The following is a 17,627-nucleotide window of genomic DNA, read 5'->3' as shown; positions in this document are numbered from 1 at the left end:
TGTCACTGACTCTCACACACCCCACACACACACACACAATGACAAACACAGACACACACACGTACAAACACAATGACACACACACACACACACACACACGCACACACACACACACACACACAGGACAGCTGTCTATTTAAATGATTGTTGTGTGAATTTCCATGTGAATGGCACAGTGAGAGAGATTCATTACAGTCGGTCTCTCGCTCTCAGTGTTGTGTTGTTTTTTTGTTATGTTAATTTCTCGCTCATGTGATCTCCTACATTTATTTTTTTTCTTTTAATATCCTCCTCTATCCCTTGATACCATTGTGATCCTTTAGTCTGTTTGTTTGTTTAGGTGTTGTGTGTCACATGATGATAGGATTCATTATGATCAGACTTCATGTAGTGTTTATTAATTGATTAGTATTTATCCTATCAATGTATCTTATCAATTCACTAAATGCTCGATAGTCAAAGAAAAAGTATAGATTATTTTATTAGATTCAAATCAGTTTATGAGGACAATAACACTCAATATATACAGTATATATTATTTAATTAATCATTTATTCTTTAATAAAAAAGTGTTTGAAATAATGCAACATTGGATAAAAAAGTGTTTATAGAAATAGATATAGTGTGATGTCATCAGGTCAGTAATGACTCTCATGTGTTATTATCAGCTCATGTTCACCATTACTTCCTAGTGTTAAAACTCTGATTGGTCAGCTTTTAATCAGTTTCTGTAGGTCACTGGGTTTTTATTCAGTCCTCTTGAAACCAGACTAGACTAGATCAGAAGAGGATAGTGAGTTAGTTCTGTCAAATCTTTATCAAAGACATTCAAAGTGTTTCTTTGATAATTGTGATATTTTTCGTTTCTTCTTTCAGAGTAAATCTTTTTTTAGCCCTTGTATGACCATTGTAAATAATGAACGGTGGTTGGTTGGTTTACAGATGATCTGAGTTGTTGGTCAATATAGTATAAGTCTGGTAATGTTGCTCTTACATGCTGTGGTAATTATTCATTATGCATTTAATTTCATAAAGTATTTTATTGTTTACAGTATCATAGCTGCTGTTTAACCCGTTGTAATTTTGAGTTAGCACATGGCCTCGGGTGAAAGAGGAGACGGACGCTTTTAATGGAAATCATTCGGGTTTAATTAGTAGAAGACAGCAGTGCAGCTAATGATGCATCAATGCAACACATGCGTCCCGTCCACCTCTTCACACGCTTGTGTGTGTGTGTTGTGTAGAACAGCGCTGTAATTTATTTGGAGTTTGTGTGTGTGTGTGTGTGTGTGTGTGTGTGTGTGTGTGTGTGTGTGTGTGTGTGCGTGTGTGTGGTTTTTAATGTGCATTGCCTCAGGCCTCAGTTTGCTGCGTGTGCATTTCTAGAGCATTGAATGAGACGCTGTTAGCGACGTGTCTGAGTATTGATTCGCTTGTTCAGAGAGTCTTTGATATGAGCTTAGTGGTGTTTGAATGAAACAGCATGAGTTGTGATCTCCCGCTGTGTGTGTTTATGAGTGGATCAGACTGACACACGTGCTGTCTTGTTATTTAGTCATCTTGGCTTTCGTTGCGGTCACTAGATGCTCGTTCTCAAGACTGATCCTTACTGTTTGTGTTTACCTTCACTCATTTCTGTTCAAATACTCAGATTCATGTGTGTTCATGCGTACTTTTCTCCTGAAGATGAAATCTTCTGCTCTCATCGTGTTTTGATGTGTTGCCTTTCAGGGTGACATGTATTGAAAGTTTACCACCTTAAAGTTTGTTTGTGTGATCTACCGTTATCGTACAATTACACTGAAAGTGACAGGAGTGCAAACGTTACCCTACAGGTGAGGTTCATTTTAACAAACAGATGGTTGATTATAACACCTGATGATAGAACATTTAGGTTAAATATTTCAATCAAATTCTGTCTATATACTAAAGGTGGATATTGTTCATTTATCTGCCTATTATAGATAGAGATCCACACATTCATCCATCCATCATCCTTCATCTATTCATCTTTGATTTTTTTATTTGTGAGTTATTTCCCCTGATATTGTATTAACAGTTATCATTTCGATGAATAGTATTGACATTGTTTTCATTTCATTATCATTGTATACCTGAGACTTAACTGTGTGCAACTAACCCCGCTGTGTCAAAATGTTTTCAATCCCAGCTATCAGTTACTAAGAGTTGCTGACATGTTTCAAAATGCTGTTATGTTCTAGGTAACCAGACAGTGATTAAAATAATATAAGGTTGGATTTGGTGACTTACATGCCAAACTCAGAAATAAAAAATAAGATGAAGAAATTTACTTTCATGCCTCCAAAACACTCTTTGTTCAATATCTTCACCAAAACACATCAAAACTTTTCACAAATTCACAGGAGATCTTCTGACAGTAAGAGAAAAAGACCAAAAGCACAGATTGAAATATGTAAAGTAGTTGTGTTACAATTAACCCTGTGTTAATTCTTGCCCCACTTGCTCATTAAGACCCAACCCTGACTTCATAATGTGTGAATGTCGATGGATTCGATGAGATACTGCTTCACGTCAGATTTGTTTTGAAGAAGGACACCTGTGATTTCTCTGAGAAGAGTTCAGTTAAAGTCATTGTAAAAATAGTTTGTTGTGTTTTATTGGTTATTGTGAAATTGTGTGTCATTTCACTTTCTAAATGTCTCTAAACATCAGAAATCCATTTGATTGTAATAAAGCCGGTGATAGATGTCTGCTTTAAACTCTTATTGAGATGAATCTGATCGATAGGTAATTTTCCTTTCAAAATGAGCTCTTTTATTCTTCTGAAGAAAAATCAAGTCTGTTTGAATCTCTTTAAATGCATCGTTCCCATTCAATCACGACAGCCGGCGTCTTCATCCTCAACCTGAAGAATAAATTCACTTGATTTAATGATGGGCTCAGTTAATGACCTCGCTCTCGCTTTACATGGGTTTGAGATTCACTTGTGGGTTACGGTGGGTCACACAAAGTCACTTGGTGGTTGTGGTGAATGACACAAGAACAGTTCAATGCAATTCTTAACTGGCATTGATGATATCTTACATTAAGGGATTTGTGTATTCCTGTTAAACTTATATTACGTTTATACGTTGATAAATCTGTGATGTTTTGTTGGGTATTGAGATTCTGATGAAGTGGGTCATGAATGAAAGGTGCTTTGGTGACTGATGAATTGTCTTTATGTCTCTCTTCAGTGCCTCCACAGTTCTTGAATTATCCATCAAACATGTACGCACATGAGAGCACAGATATTGAGATGGATTGTGCCGTGACTGGAAACCCGCAGCCGACCGTCCGATGGGTAAAGAATGGAGAGGTGGTGATACCCAGTGACTACTTTCAGATTGTGGTAAGTGTTTCTCACTCAGGACTGTTAATGGATTAAAAAACATCTGACACAAAGAAAACAAAACCTGCTGATTTACAGAAATGCAAATGGGTTACTCAAGTACATTTTTAGTACCTTTACTTCGCTACATTCGGTGGCGTTACTCTGCTACTGTCAAATGGTAATATATAATGAATAGATATATTCAAAAAAAAGTTTACACGGCTTGTTCAAAAGTCTCGCATGATGTTTGAGAGGCTGCGTTGCGTGAGGTGGCTACACATCATCTTTAGCGAGCATAAATGAAAGCAGATGGCTGAAGCGTGTGGGATGTGCGAGCTATCAGACACAGATCATGCGTGACCTCAAGTTCAGTCTATGTTTTCACTTCAAGAGGTCAAAAAAGAACAGTTTTATAATGCAATGCATGCTGTGTGCACCAAAACAATCTGACATCTCAGCATACAGGAATTCAAGCTCCAACCTGAAACAACAACACAAAGTGTCACAGTGATGTCTATTTCAACACTAATAAGGGTCATTTGGTAACTTTATTGTAACACTATTTCACACACTGTCAAAGTGTTTTTTGGTCATGTGCACTCTTGTGCAAGCAATGACAAATCCTGTAAACCTGTAAAACAACACACATTTCCATATCCTTTGCCCTCAAAACTAAACCAATTTAACAGCATAATGTGATGTCTTGCATTTATATACAAATCTGGACACCTCACTAAAGTGTAGAAAATACATACAAATAAAAACGGGATTGTATTTTATTCAAATTCTTCATAGACTCATAAAAATAAAAGAATCAAGTATGGTAATAAAGGAACATTTATTAAATATTATAATAAATGCATAAAGTTGATTTGCAAAAACAGATACGTTTCATATAAAAATTCTAAAATGAGCATTTTTATCAAGCTCCTATATATATGTTTAGTAAGGGCAACAACAAACACACCCCCTAAACACACACATTCTTTTTTGTTCACTATTAGCTTGTTTAGCTCTTTCACCACCAGCCTTTTTTTTTTTAAAGTTGCCAGCCAGCACCAGCATTTTTTAGGGTTTGTACAAAAGTTGAATGCCTTCCAGAAAATGTTCTTCTTAAAATATATAAACACAATATATCAAATGAAAGAACAGACCCTCTGCTTTCAAACAAGCAAAAAATGTTTCATCCTAAAAACATCACATTTTGAGCAAAAAACTGTGATGATTGCATTTTTGTGAAGGACTTTTGATAGAGATCAGATTCAGAGCGATGATCAAAACATACACGGACGTAAAGCTGTTTGGCCAAGGGCGATACTTCTGGGTTTTATAAGTTGCAGAAGAGCATCAACCAGTGAATAATAGCGGTATTACAGATTGCCGAAAATACTCGTCATTGGCAGGGAAGCGTTTTCTCTTAATTGACGAGTTAACTCCACAATGGCGGGAAAAGAGTTAAAGGTAGATGCTGACAAGTTTGTGTTGTGAAGATGAAAATAAAGACCCCGTGTGTCACATCTGTGTGTGTTTGAGCAATGAGACTTCAAGGAAAGGTTTGTGAAAGCCCTCCAAGTATCTGAAATTTAGTGTTTTTACGCTTCTTCTCTATCAAAGCAGCAGTAACTAGTAACTAACTACTTGAGTAGTTTTTTCATCTAATACTTTTTTGCTCTTACTCAAGTCAATAATTAGATTGTAACTTTAATTTGAGTTAATATTTCTATAAATACTTGTAGTTTTACTTGAGTACAGGTTTTGGGTACTATACCCACCTCTGAAAATGATAACTAAATGTGGCTTTATTTTAAATACTTTAAACTCTTTATAATTGTATCATTTGAATCATTCAAGCCTCACATATGAGAAAGACAACGTCAGCTGATACAGCTAGATGATCTGTCACATGGGTTAATGTGCGCTACGTCAGAATTTATTCAGCAAATGCGTTTCCATCTCCCATTATTCACATTTACTGTTTTTCCTCAAGCGAGCGTAAAAACGTTTTTGTGAATTTTTATGTATTTATTTTATTTATTTATTTATTTTATTCGATTTTGCGCTTTCATCCTTAATTTCTTAAGCGATAGCCTACTTCAAAATAAGCATAAAATCAGTGTGATGAAAACCCAGCTTTGGTTGATTTCATTGTAAACTTTTCATGTATACTAACACCTGATGCACTTGAGTTCAGCACCATCACAGCTAACAAAGCAATAGGACACTGAAAAGAACTGGAGGACAAAAAGATGAAGGTTTACAAGAAGTTTGCTATTGTGTGACTTCTCCTTGTGACTCATCTTTTATTTCCTCCGGCAAAATAAAAAATAACATGACTTGGCAAACAATATCCCTGAATAATATGTTCCTCTGGCATTCCTCTTCCTTGAACCACACGTGCTCTGATCTCTGACAAGCCTTTTATCAGCAACAATTGCTGCGCGCATACGTTGCCACGTCATCATTGTGTACAAACAGTAAAAGGGTCCATATAAAGTTTACACTGCATTGTAAAAATGATCAAATTTTCTTGATACGTGCTAAATTTATAAAGAGAACGTAGTAACACAAACTGAGAAATATTTATATAGTATCATTATATCATTGCAAAAGCAACACATTTAATGGTGACATTTGTAGAGTTTTGATGTTTGTTTGTCATTTTCAGGAGGGTGGAAGTCTGCAGATTTTGGGTTTGGTTCGCTCTGATGAAGGTTTCTATCAGTGTATCGCTGAGAATGAAGCTGGAAACAGTCAGGCCATGGCTCAACTCATCATCCTACAGCCTGGTAAGAGTTAAATACACATGTGTGTGTCTGCTTTAAAACAATCACACTCGTACAAACTGACCTCAGACCAGTCTCTAATCTATAGCTCCGGATCACAACTGTATTTACAGCCAAATAATAAACTGGTCTCAGATCAGCAATCAGGGGCAAATATAGCACACATCACCATCATTTAACCACACGCTAACTGCTAAGCATGGCTAACCATCTGTACGCATGAGCATGCACGACTGCAGAGAATCACAGGACTGCTGCAGCTCACTCTGTGTGTGTGCGTGTGTGTGTGTGTGTGTGTGTGTGTGTGTGTGTGTGTGTGTGTGTGTGTGTGTGTGTGTGTGTGTGTGTGTGTGTGTGTGTGTGCGTGTTTGTTGTATTTGAGCACCAATCTGTCAGCAGTTAATGAAACTCATTCTTAAACCCATCTGCTTCTTCCAGCGAGATGAAAGTTTTTCACAGAAATGTAGGAAAATTAAAAATACCTGCATCACGCTGACATGTCAATCAAAAAACTATTAGCATGAGTTTGACACAGAGGAAGATTTTAATTAAAGCAGAAGTTTAGGAGGTGCAGGACTCTGTGGAGTTTGTGTGTTGGTTTTAATCACAGCTCACACAATGAGCCACAAATCCCAAGAGTCAACGCTACAGATGGCGTCTCAGAGACACCGGGACCGATTCATCACCCGGCAACCAGACGTTGTTGCCGCGGCATTGCCATGGTGAAATATGTACCGCCGCCTAGGGGTCGGACAGAACAGATGCGGCGAGACTTCAGAAGTTTACTGAGGGCTTTATAAGAAACGCTGTGACTTCTAGCATGCGTCTGTCTCATTACAAGAGCGTCACTGCTGTCAACGCATAACAAAAGCAGAATAAAGTTAAAGATCTCCGACTCTATTAAAGTGACTGATGAACAATAGCGTCTCGCACAGTGTGCTCTCGTCATGCTGTGTTAACTTCATCCATCCGGTGATAATAACCTGAGAAATATAAGAGAACATGAAGCTGTTGTGAGTGAAAACCTCTGCAACAATACTGCATTTCTCTTTAGATCTCGCGTGTATTACAGATCAGATTATCAGATAAACCAGACCAGCAGTGCAGTCGCAGGTTCAGCTGAGCTCAGCATCTGCACATTTACTTTCATATTGTTTCTAAATGTGGGCGGAGCAGATGTGATGTCATAATGACTTCAGGGCATTTTATTGTGTAATGGACACATTTATATGGCGGCGTGCACACCAAGGCGTTTACGTCAGCGGTCTGCGTATGTTTTCAATTGTTTCAAATGAAAGCACGGTGCTTTAAAAAAAACGCAAGCACTTTCGGGTGAAACGCTCAGCTCGTCAATGTCACTTCTCACTCTGCGGTCCAATCACAGTGGAGGAGGGGTGGGACAAATATTACAACAACCAACCGGTGTATCATACAACAACAACTGATAAACAAAGCAAAAGTATCAAACTCATCGTCCGCCAGGTGTTTTCATTTTGTATTTATTCTTACTTGTTGTGATTTATGTTCCGCCCCTCCTCCACTGTGATTGGATGGCCGTGTGAAAAGTGACATTGACGAGCTGAGCGCTAAATGCCGAAAAACCTCCTAAATGCTTTGGTGTGCGCACCCCAATACTGTAGTATGTGTGTGTCTCAGCTTTAACTCTTAGTATATATCAAGGTTCAATATCTAGATGTCTTGTCATTCTGTGGTGTGCAGTGAATTTTGTCAATTTTGTTTCTAAGCTTAACATTTCAAAGTCATGGGTTGAAATATAAATTAATTAAATTGATTCACTTAGCAGATCCTTTCACACAAAGCGACTTACAGTTAGGAACAGAAATGAAGCTGAAAGTGAGCAACATTAAAGAGCAGATTGTGTTTTAATAATGATGATATTTTAGCAGTGTTAAACATCAGAAAGGTTAAAGGTTAAGTGTTTACCTAGACTATCTTTCTGTCTCTTGTTTTTGTTTAATTTAAGTGTGCTTTATTGGCATGACAAAAACTGTACATTTGCAGCATAGTTGCGTAGAAATAGTGCAAATAAAAGTAATAAATAACAAAGTTAAATAATAGAAAAGAGCCGTAATTTGCATTTAAGTTTCTTCTACATATAATGGAGACATTAAGTCAAGTCAGATTGATTTTGTCATTTATATGTTATGAGATATTATATAATTTATTTTATATTTCTCTTATATTATCTCACTCTCTCTAGGTCTCTCTCTCTCTCTCTCTCTCTCTGCAGTAATTGTATTTTTCAATAATTCATGCGCAGTAATAGAAAATATGCTATAGGTTATTTGTATTTAAAGAGGGTTGAGTGCAGATGGAAAGTGATTCAGGCATTCTGGGCAGAGTTTTTTGTTGAAATGTCTCATTTGCACATTTATTGTTATTGTGTGTTTTCATGCAGCAATAAAACAACGAGCTACTCAAGTTTAATAACATGTAGATATTTATTTTGTTATTTTGTACAAACACAGTTGTGTGTGTGTGTGTGTGTGTGTGTGTGTGTGTGTGTGTGTGTGTGTGTGTGTGTGTGTGTGTGTGTGTGTGTGTGTGTGTGTGTGCGTGTGTATGTTTAATCTTGGCACTGAAATAATCGTAAGAGTCTGAGCAGATTTAACTTTTGACCTGTATGTGGCGCTGTCCCAAACTCTCACAGATAAAAATGAAGAGACACACAAGAATTCATTTTAATTCACAACAACATTACACTGAATGCAGTTACAGTTCTACTATCATTGTTTCCTTTTCTTTTCTTTTGAATGTCCTGAACTTTAACATTTGTCAAATGATGGCAGTAAAATTCATTACAAGATGTCATTTCATACAGACTTTTAATTCACAGAAAGCTTTAAATAGAAAACCCACAGACATAACCCAGATAAAACACACAAGCACACATCTTGGGTCTCTTTAGCAAATAAAGTAGTAATAAAACAACATCTATTCTCATAACAGCCCTTTAGCTGCGAGTACTAAAGCGTTTATGGGTCAGTAAAGATTCCTCGATGTTTTTCTGTTGTGTGCTGTACAGAAATCCATAAAAGTCTCATGAGAGCATCACACAACTGTGTTCATGTAGACCAATCTGATGCTAAATATTTCTTCTTTGATAGTTTAAGATGTTGAATCAACTAGAAGATAGATAGACCTTCTAAAAACTGTAAACACTGAGGCCTATTAAACATTATTTGTAAACTTCTGGCTGGTTTGGGGATTGGTAATTTTTTTTAAATGTGATCATTGATCAACTCACACACAGTTTAGAAAGGTTTAGATATTTCATCTGTCAGAACATCTACTGTATATACATGCAGATCAGGAAAAACTCTCAGAAACACAACAGAACAGACACACACACACACACACACACACACGCACGCAAATCAAGCTGTGTGTTTATATGATGAATGAATCTAAGAGTGATGTGTGTAAAAATACATACTGACTTTAATTGAAGCTTTATTTCTGTACAATCTCACATAGTTTCACATCACTAACACTGTTTGAACAGTTTTAGGGCCAGATTTACTAAACGGAGCAAATTAGCATGAGAGCGCAATTCCAAAAAAACGCAGTGGGGAGTGGTAATATCTGCATGTTATTTACTATAAAAGCGCAAATTAAATAACACAGTCTCAACAGCTGATTTAATGACCAACACAATCTAAGAGCAGCACACATTAGTTCAGCACCACAGACATCACAGCAAACAAAGCCATAAGACACTGAAAAGAACTGGAGAACAAAAATAAAAGGTTTACAAGAAGCTTCAAAACACCTGCTATTGTGTGACTTCTCCTTGTGACCCCTCTTTTATTTCCTCCAGCAGATAATAAATAACATGGACAAACAATATTCCTGAATAATATGTTCTTCTGGCATTCCTGTTAAAAAATCCTCTGCCTTGCACCACACGCTCTCTGATATTTGTCTCTCCTATCAGAAACAATTCCAGTCTTTTAAAGCACAAAATGATTTAAGAGATGCTTTTTTCAGCGTTAAATAATGGCGTAAATGCAGTAATATCACACGTACAAACATTAGTAAATTGCGTTCCTTAAATGTTTGCGTCTGAAAGCGAAACTCCTAGAAATTTATATGCAATAATTTCAGTCTGAAAAATAACTAGACCAGACCTTTACAGCACTTATTATACACTGTGCATTTTTAGTAAATCACGACAGTCGTTGTTAACGCCAAAATGATGGTTAGTAATCTGGCACTTAGTCTTCAGACTGCTGGTGTTTCACTATTACACCATCATTACTTTAACCTGCTGTTGTTTGTGTATTGGTGTAGAGCTCTGTATAGTTTCTGTTTTTCATCTAAATGGATTTGAGTGATGTGTCAGACGCATGTAGATGAGATGGCTGTGAATTATTCATTACTGATAGAAACCATCGGCTCGGTGTCGTCCACTGCAGAGATTGATGTTTATCTGCTGTCTGGATTGAGTTAAAGTTAAACACCTCTTTAAATCTTTTGCATTATTTTTAGACTAAAAACATCTTCACCATCTAATTCAGCAAAACATTGTTGAAATATTTATTCTCTAAAGATAACGTTACATTTATACGTGAAATGAGAATGAATATTAATTCATATAAGTGTTTTATGGATTGGATTTTAGACAATGTCAATGTACCAGGAACACTGCAGCCATAAAGGTCACAATTTTATATTTAAAATATGACACAAATATAAAAACATGCTTATATTTCAACTGTCTTTAAACACGATTGCATTTAATATCATCTCATCTTTTAATAAAACAACAACAAACTCATCTGCACTGCTCATACCACTAGTATAGAAATACATTTTATTGTTTTTTGTCAGTTTGTGTGTCTTGGGGCACTACGTATCAACCATAGGTGGTGAATACTGATTGGCGCTACATGGTGGGCAGGTGCTAAATGTATTGTCAGTGAGCATCACCTACTGGTAACGATTAACTGTTTGGATAAAGCTTGTTGGTGCATAGCTTAATCGCGTCAAACCAAGTATAAATCCCTTTGAATCAGCTCTTTATTAATTCAGATTCGTCTTCAGAGACATCAAACCACATCATCGCAGTGACTCGAGGTGATGGATTAAAGGCCAATATCATTATGAATGTGAAACATTAATGTCTGATGAACTGCATGTCATCCACAGATACTTTAACTGCTGTGATTGTTTTAGAAGGAGAACATGAGAAATGAAAAATAATGTATTATTGTCCACCATAATCAAATAGCCTGAGGTGTGACAAACCAGAGATTGCATTTCAGGAAAAGGTTTTTTCTTGCTAACCCATACATAAAAACACCAAATGCAGCGGAAGAGGTCATAGAAAAGCTTTTCTTTAACAACGTGCTCTAAATCTCATTTAATATTCATAACTATTAGATTTTCTTTAACAAAACGAGTCTGCTTTTGGTTATTCGTGCGAAACACGGCGTTTATCTTGCATTCATTGTGACAGGTGGAAGGTCTTTATGGCAGTAAGATGGAAATAAGCTTTTGTCCGTGAGCAGAATAAAACCTTTGTCAAGAGATATCTGTGAGAAAAACATTGACATACGGTCCATCTACCTACACTCATCACATCGTCTCCTAAATTATTATGACTGTGTAAATGATCTGTGTGTGTGTTGTTGAAGATATAACACACTGCTGGTATGGGTTTAAAACACAAAGCCTGGGGATTTGTATAGAAATGGAGAGATTTCAGTGGGTGAATGCAGAGATGCTGTATTTCAGACAGACTGAGATGTTGTTATAAAAAAATGTTTGGAGATCAGCAACTTTTCCTGACAGCACCTGAACTGAAATGCTGTCGGTGGAGAAAAGGGGATTTTTTTTGTAAATGACAGAAAAGTATTTATAGCAAGCTTTTGTTGCTAATAATGTTGGTGAAGATTATGGGCTCTATTATTATACACCCGGCGCAATGCGCGACGCAAGTGTCTTTTGCTAGTTGCAATTATCATTTTCACGTTTAGCACCGCGTTGTTTAAATAGCAAATGCATTTGCGCCCTATTTTGAGGCAACTAAAATAGACTACGCCATTGACCAACAAAAACCTAGTCTAAAGGCAATGGCACAATATGTTTTTATGTTCTTTAAAGAGCGCAGTAAATTATGCGCCTATAAACGGGATGGCAACATGAGTTTGCTTATCACACACATGAATGTGCAGCAGCACAAAAACGCTTTTAAATATGAAAGATTAAAGGATTGAATGTAAAAGATTATTATTGAGTCTCTTGGACATAAATGAGGACAGATTACGAGACGTTAGAAGCCGTAAAGAGCTGCTTCACCTGTAGCCTGGGAAGTAAATAAATGCTTTGCTTTAACCTGATAAGGAACACTGTGCCGTACACGGTACACCCCCTCCCTTGCACGTGAGGCTGCATAAACGTCATTGTAACTTTGAAGAATTAAATATACGGTCATGCAGCACATCGTTGTAAAGCTTAGACTTTCGGGATTGCATTAAGTGCACACACAAAGCATCATATGATTTATAGCAGTGATAAAACTGTAATCTAGTTGTTAGTTAGCTGAACCGGGCGGCGCCGATTTAGAATATTTTCTTACCTTCAAAATCTTCCCTTTATCGCTTCGGTGAAATTGTCCAAAACAAATTGTTCATAAATCCCCAAAAGTCCAAGGAAGTGGAATATCCAAGCCTTTTAATCCGATTTGTTCATCTTACAATCTTGACGTTTCTGACCGAATTACGATATAAATACTGTATACAATAGTTCACTAATGGACATTTGTTCAACTCTTACTTTTCGTTCATGATTTATAATAAATATATTCGGATGTCACGTTTATTGTGCAACGTCTGAGGAACAAATACGCCCCCTTGTGGAATTTCAGCCGTTCCATAAGAGGCTACACAACTGCATCTATTTTTAAAAAATTTTAAATGCTAACTTACGGATTTATTGTATATGATGACACTGTACGAGTGGATATGATGAGATGAGAAACATTTAAAGTAATTATTTGTAAAAATCCGCTGTCCGCTGTAAATTCTTTATCTCTTGTTTGTATTTTTAGAGTACAAACCTTTTCTTGCATATTTGCAAATTATTTTATGAGATTACAATGATTAATGTAGGATATCAATACATTTACAGCAATTAAAAGCCTGCTATTTGTACTTCTATGACTGAAAGAAAATGGCTTTTAAAGGTTTTAATCTTTAATAAAAAAAGGTTTTTAATTAAAAAAAAATTAAATAAAAATGAAAACAACACATGTTTTACATTATTCTTAAACTGGTGGTCTTCCTCTGCTTAGTTTTTCAGTTTACAAAAAGTCTGTCATCTAAATAGGGATTAAACATAGGGATCAACTGGCTTTTAAAGGGGATGAGAGATAAGACTCTCATTGATTTATTGCACATTATTCCCAAAACACACCCATTACTCATTACAAGAATAGGAACAACCCTTTTTAACCGTGCGCTCGGCGCACAAACCATTTTCCTGTTGTTAAATTAGCAAAAGTGGCATCGGACACGCCCATTTTGACTGTGTGCTTTAGACAATGAGCTTAGATTGTTAAAATAGGGCCCTATCTGTTAACCAGATGATGTCTAGTTGAGTTATTCTGCTTCTGTAGTGATCAAGATATTTCTCTACTCATTCAACACTTATTATTATATTAAAAATCTCTCTTTATATGGCTGGAGGAATTCTGAAGCAGATATTGTCTGTCCACACACACAGACAAACACACACACACACACACACACACACACACACATCAGTATACATGGTCCATAAAAAAGAAGAGAGGGCTTTAAGGTGTGTAGAGGTTCCCACTCATCATCAGTGATGTGATGTATGATATCTGTCTTCCTGATGGTTTTCTGTTATCTAGAGGCTAAGATACACTTTGCTTTGAAATAGAAAAGCATTTGATTGGTGTCCAGAATCACGCTCCTGTAGATTGATCTAGCACCTCTCTAATGACCTTTCTCTATTATAAATGGATTCTTCTGGCCTGTGATATCTCACACAGATGAACCCACACGTCTGCGCTTGGACTCATGAAACACACTAGTGTGAAAATTTCATCCTAATGTTTCTGTGTTGACCGCACGTATCCATCAGAGAAATGGAGGACAGTTGCTTTAGATCTGTAAGACAGAAATTCAGTGCGTCTATGATAAAACACTGGTGTGAATTCACTTCTGTTAGATGATTTACGTCCAGAATGAAAATTGAAAAGAGAAGAAAAGCGTAGGCTATTAAAAAATCGAGTTTACCTCACAAGACATCATCGTTTATTCAACTTTATGTTGTTCCAAACCCAATATTAGGATGTTTTTCTCTCTTCTGTGAAACAAATAATCATAATGGTTAATGTGACAACATTTAATACTGAACACATTTGTCAGAAGTCATATGAAACATTCAGTGACGATATCACATTTATGTCTGTCAAATAAAAAGTTTTCCTTTTTATAGTCACAACGAGTTTTATAATTCTTAAAAATTTGCATTCAATCTAAACTAAATATAACCACAAAGGTTTCTATTCAGATTTTTCTGTGATTTGGGAACATGAGCACAATTCCCAACAAACATTCATCCCCCTTATAATGAAACATGTGTTTTAAATGTGTTTAATAAAGTTTGAAAGAGTTGTCTGGGTTATTTTTGACCCATAATTGGTAAATATTGGACAGAACACAACGCTGGGTTAAAAATCACCCAATGTTGGGTTCTTGTTTTATATCCATGGGATATAAAAATCCAACAGTTGGGTTAAACAACCCAGCATTGTGATGTTGTTCTGTGCAATGTTTACCCATTATGTGTGAAAAATAACCCAGACGTGTTTAAAGTGTCAGAAGCTTGGTGGTGTTGACTTTTTTGTCGAGGGAATCAGTGCCCACCTAACTTTTGGAGATTAAAGTACAAGCATCTTTTCAACCAGCTTACTTTTTATAGCGCTGCTTACAGTTTCAGTGTCAGAATGTTGTGTTGAATGTAATGAGGACAGAAATGAGTTTGGGTTGTGATGTTTTGTCATCTCTTTTGTTTTGTTGTATCAGTGAATCACTTCACTCATATATAACATTGAAAATGAATGAATTTGCCGCAGGTTTGTTTTCATTGTTGATGTTGAGTTTCCATCATGTTGAGTAAAGGGTTTAGATGAGTATATTTGCTGATATAGTTTGTGTATGTGGTTACATGAGCGCTGGTGCTTACATGTGATTGTGAAGAAACAGCAGCAGCAGGTGACAGAATGATTGCTGTTCCTGATTATCCGCACTCACATTTTCTCTCATATTTCCTTTCAATCTGAATGATTTTTCAGTGGTTTGAAGGGATGTTATTCATATCCTCGTGACGCACATGCTCCTCTATTGTCCAGACACAGTGAGAACTTACAGATGAACTCAGATGACTCTCAACATGTGCCTTTATGTTACCTTAAAGCTAAAGTGAAATGATGCACACACACAGACACACACAAATACCACTGACTGTAATAAAAAACTAAAAGAGACACTCACTCACTTAACACTAAACTCTGATTACACATGAGATTAAATGAGTATCTAACAAACATGAGTGTCTCTTTCATCATAAACCCTGCACGGTACACATATTTTGACATGACGATCTACACACATGATGATGTTTTGAATAGTTTCACATTTGTGCCTCCTTGGAAAAGAAGTCACGAGCTGCCACTGCTGATAGATCACACATTTCATTTCTCTCTCCTCCTGTAATAGTGGAGCACTTCAAATAACCTGCGTGTGTGTGTGCGCACGTGTGTGTGTGTGTGTGCGTGTGTGTGTGTGTGCGTGCGTGCGTGTGTGCGTGTGTGTGTGTTTATTTGTTTGTGCGTGCATGCTTTAATTGTGGGTCAAATTGTTTATGTTTATAACAGATAAATGCTGATCAATAGTTCTGATAGCCACAGACATTAGCATGAAGTTTCTTTCAATTATAAAACATCCAAAAATGGACTTTACTCACTGGTTTATTAATACTGATTTTAAACTATTCTGTACATACAAAAATAGCTATACTTTGATATTTGGCATTATCATTATATAAAAATACTTTATCCAGGGCTTGATATTAACTCTTTCAGCGTTTTTTTTTTAAAGTTGCCAGCCAGCACCAGCGTTTTTCATGATTTTCTCCAAAGTTTAATGTCTTCCAGAAAATGTTCTTCTTTAAATATATAAACATACAATATAGCAAATGAAAGAACAGACCCTCTGCTTTCAGACAAAAAAAACTGTTTCATCCTACCTTCAGCAGTTCTTTTATAATCAGCTTTTGAATATGAGTAGGTTTCTGCAAAAACACCACATTTTGAGCAAAAAGCAGTGATAATTCAATTTTTGTGACGGACTTTTCATAGAGATCCCATTTAGAGCGATCTTTAAAACAGACACGGACATGCAGGCGCTTGCCATAGGGCAATACTTCCAGGTTTAAAAAGGTGGATAATAGCGGTATTGCGGAAAGACGGAAAATCTCATCGTTGGTGGGGAAGCGTTTTCTCTTAATTGACAAGATATCTCGTCAATGGCGGTGAAAGAGTTAACACCCGCCAAATGCGGGTAGATTTCGGCTGTGGTGGGTAAGAAAGCCAATCCCACTAGCCACTTTGGCAGGTTAAATAAAATTTTTAATTGTAGTTTTCTTAAAAGATATGCGAAATCATAAACAATGCGCAGTGCGACACTGGGAAACTACAACTCCCATGAGCACTCTGCACCCAGCGCAACGGACCAAAGTGTCACCTTCCAGAGATCGTGCGAGAGCTGATGGATTTGCGAAATGCACAAGAGGACGCAGTCTGAGCACATACAAACTTCAGGAAAGATTAAACAATTGCATGGAAATGATTGAAGAGATATAAATTGCGTGCACACTCTCAGGGCAAGAGCGGAGAGAAATTCAGCGCATACGTGAATCTAAAGAAACCTGCCAGCTGAGAGGTTTCATTTTAATGTAACAATAATGCCCTCTCGACATTTGTCATTTAAAGGTTTTAACAGAAACCAGGATCAAGCCTATAAAATACAATCTGCATAAACAAGTTGACAGTAAAATTCATGTGCATTTCTTGACAGTATTTACTGCTGTTGTTAATAAATATTTAAAGTGGTTGTCGATGGGTTTTCTGTTTATGTTTTCAGTTAATCTTCTACATCCCTGCTCTACTTTTAATATATTCATTCAAAGTTAATCTATTTATGCCTTACTAGCATGTTTTTCATGCACCTAAAAATATGATATGATCTATACTGATATACCTGCTATATACCAGCTAATAAATGTTGTCTTAATTTGGGTGGTCAGACTGCATTTGAAATTCAATCTGCATCTAATTTAGCTAAACCAAGTAAATTTGCTCAAATTAAAGTCATTTTAGGATGTCAAAGTCAAGTTTAATCTTATAGCATTTATTTTACCAGCAACAACAT

At 36.5% G+C, this 17,627-nt stretch overlaps 1 protein-coding gene across 5 annotated transcripts in view; it reads left to right on the top strand.

The window, feature by feature from the left end:
* Nucleotides 1–17,627, top strand: part of dcc (DCC netrin 1 receptor) — a 252,392-nt gene that overhangs the window by 179,880 nt on the left and 54,885 nt on the right. For all 5 annotated transcript variants that reach the window (XM_073860302.1, XM_073860301.1, XM_073860300.1 and 2 more), the window contains 2 exons: nt 3,219–3,373; nt 6,021–6,141. In XM_073860302.1, the coding sequence (XP_073716403.1) occupies nt 3,219–3,373; nt 6,021–6,141 (276 nt within the window). The remainder of the gene's footprint in view (nt 1–3,218; nt 3,374–6,020; nt 6,142–17,627) is intronic.

Source organism: Misgurnus anguillicaudatus, chromosome 22 (genome assembly GCF_027580225.2).
Source record: "Misgurnus anguillicaudatus chromosome 22, ASM2758022v2, whole genome shotgun sequence".
In the NCBI taxonomy this organism is placed as follows: Eukaryota; Metazoa; Chordata; class Actinopteri; order Cypriniformes; family Cobitidae; genus Misgurnus; species Misgurnus anguillicaudatus.
This window is presented reverse-complemented; position numbering and strand designations above follow the sequence as displayed.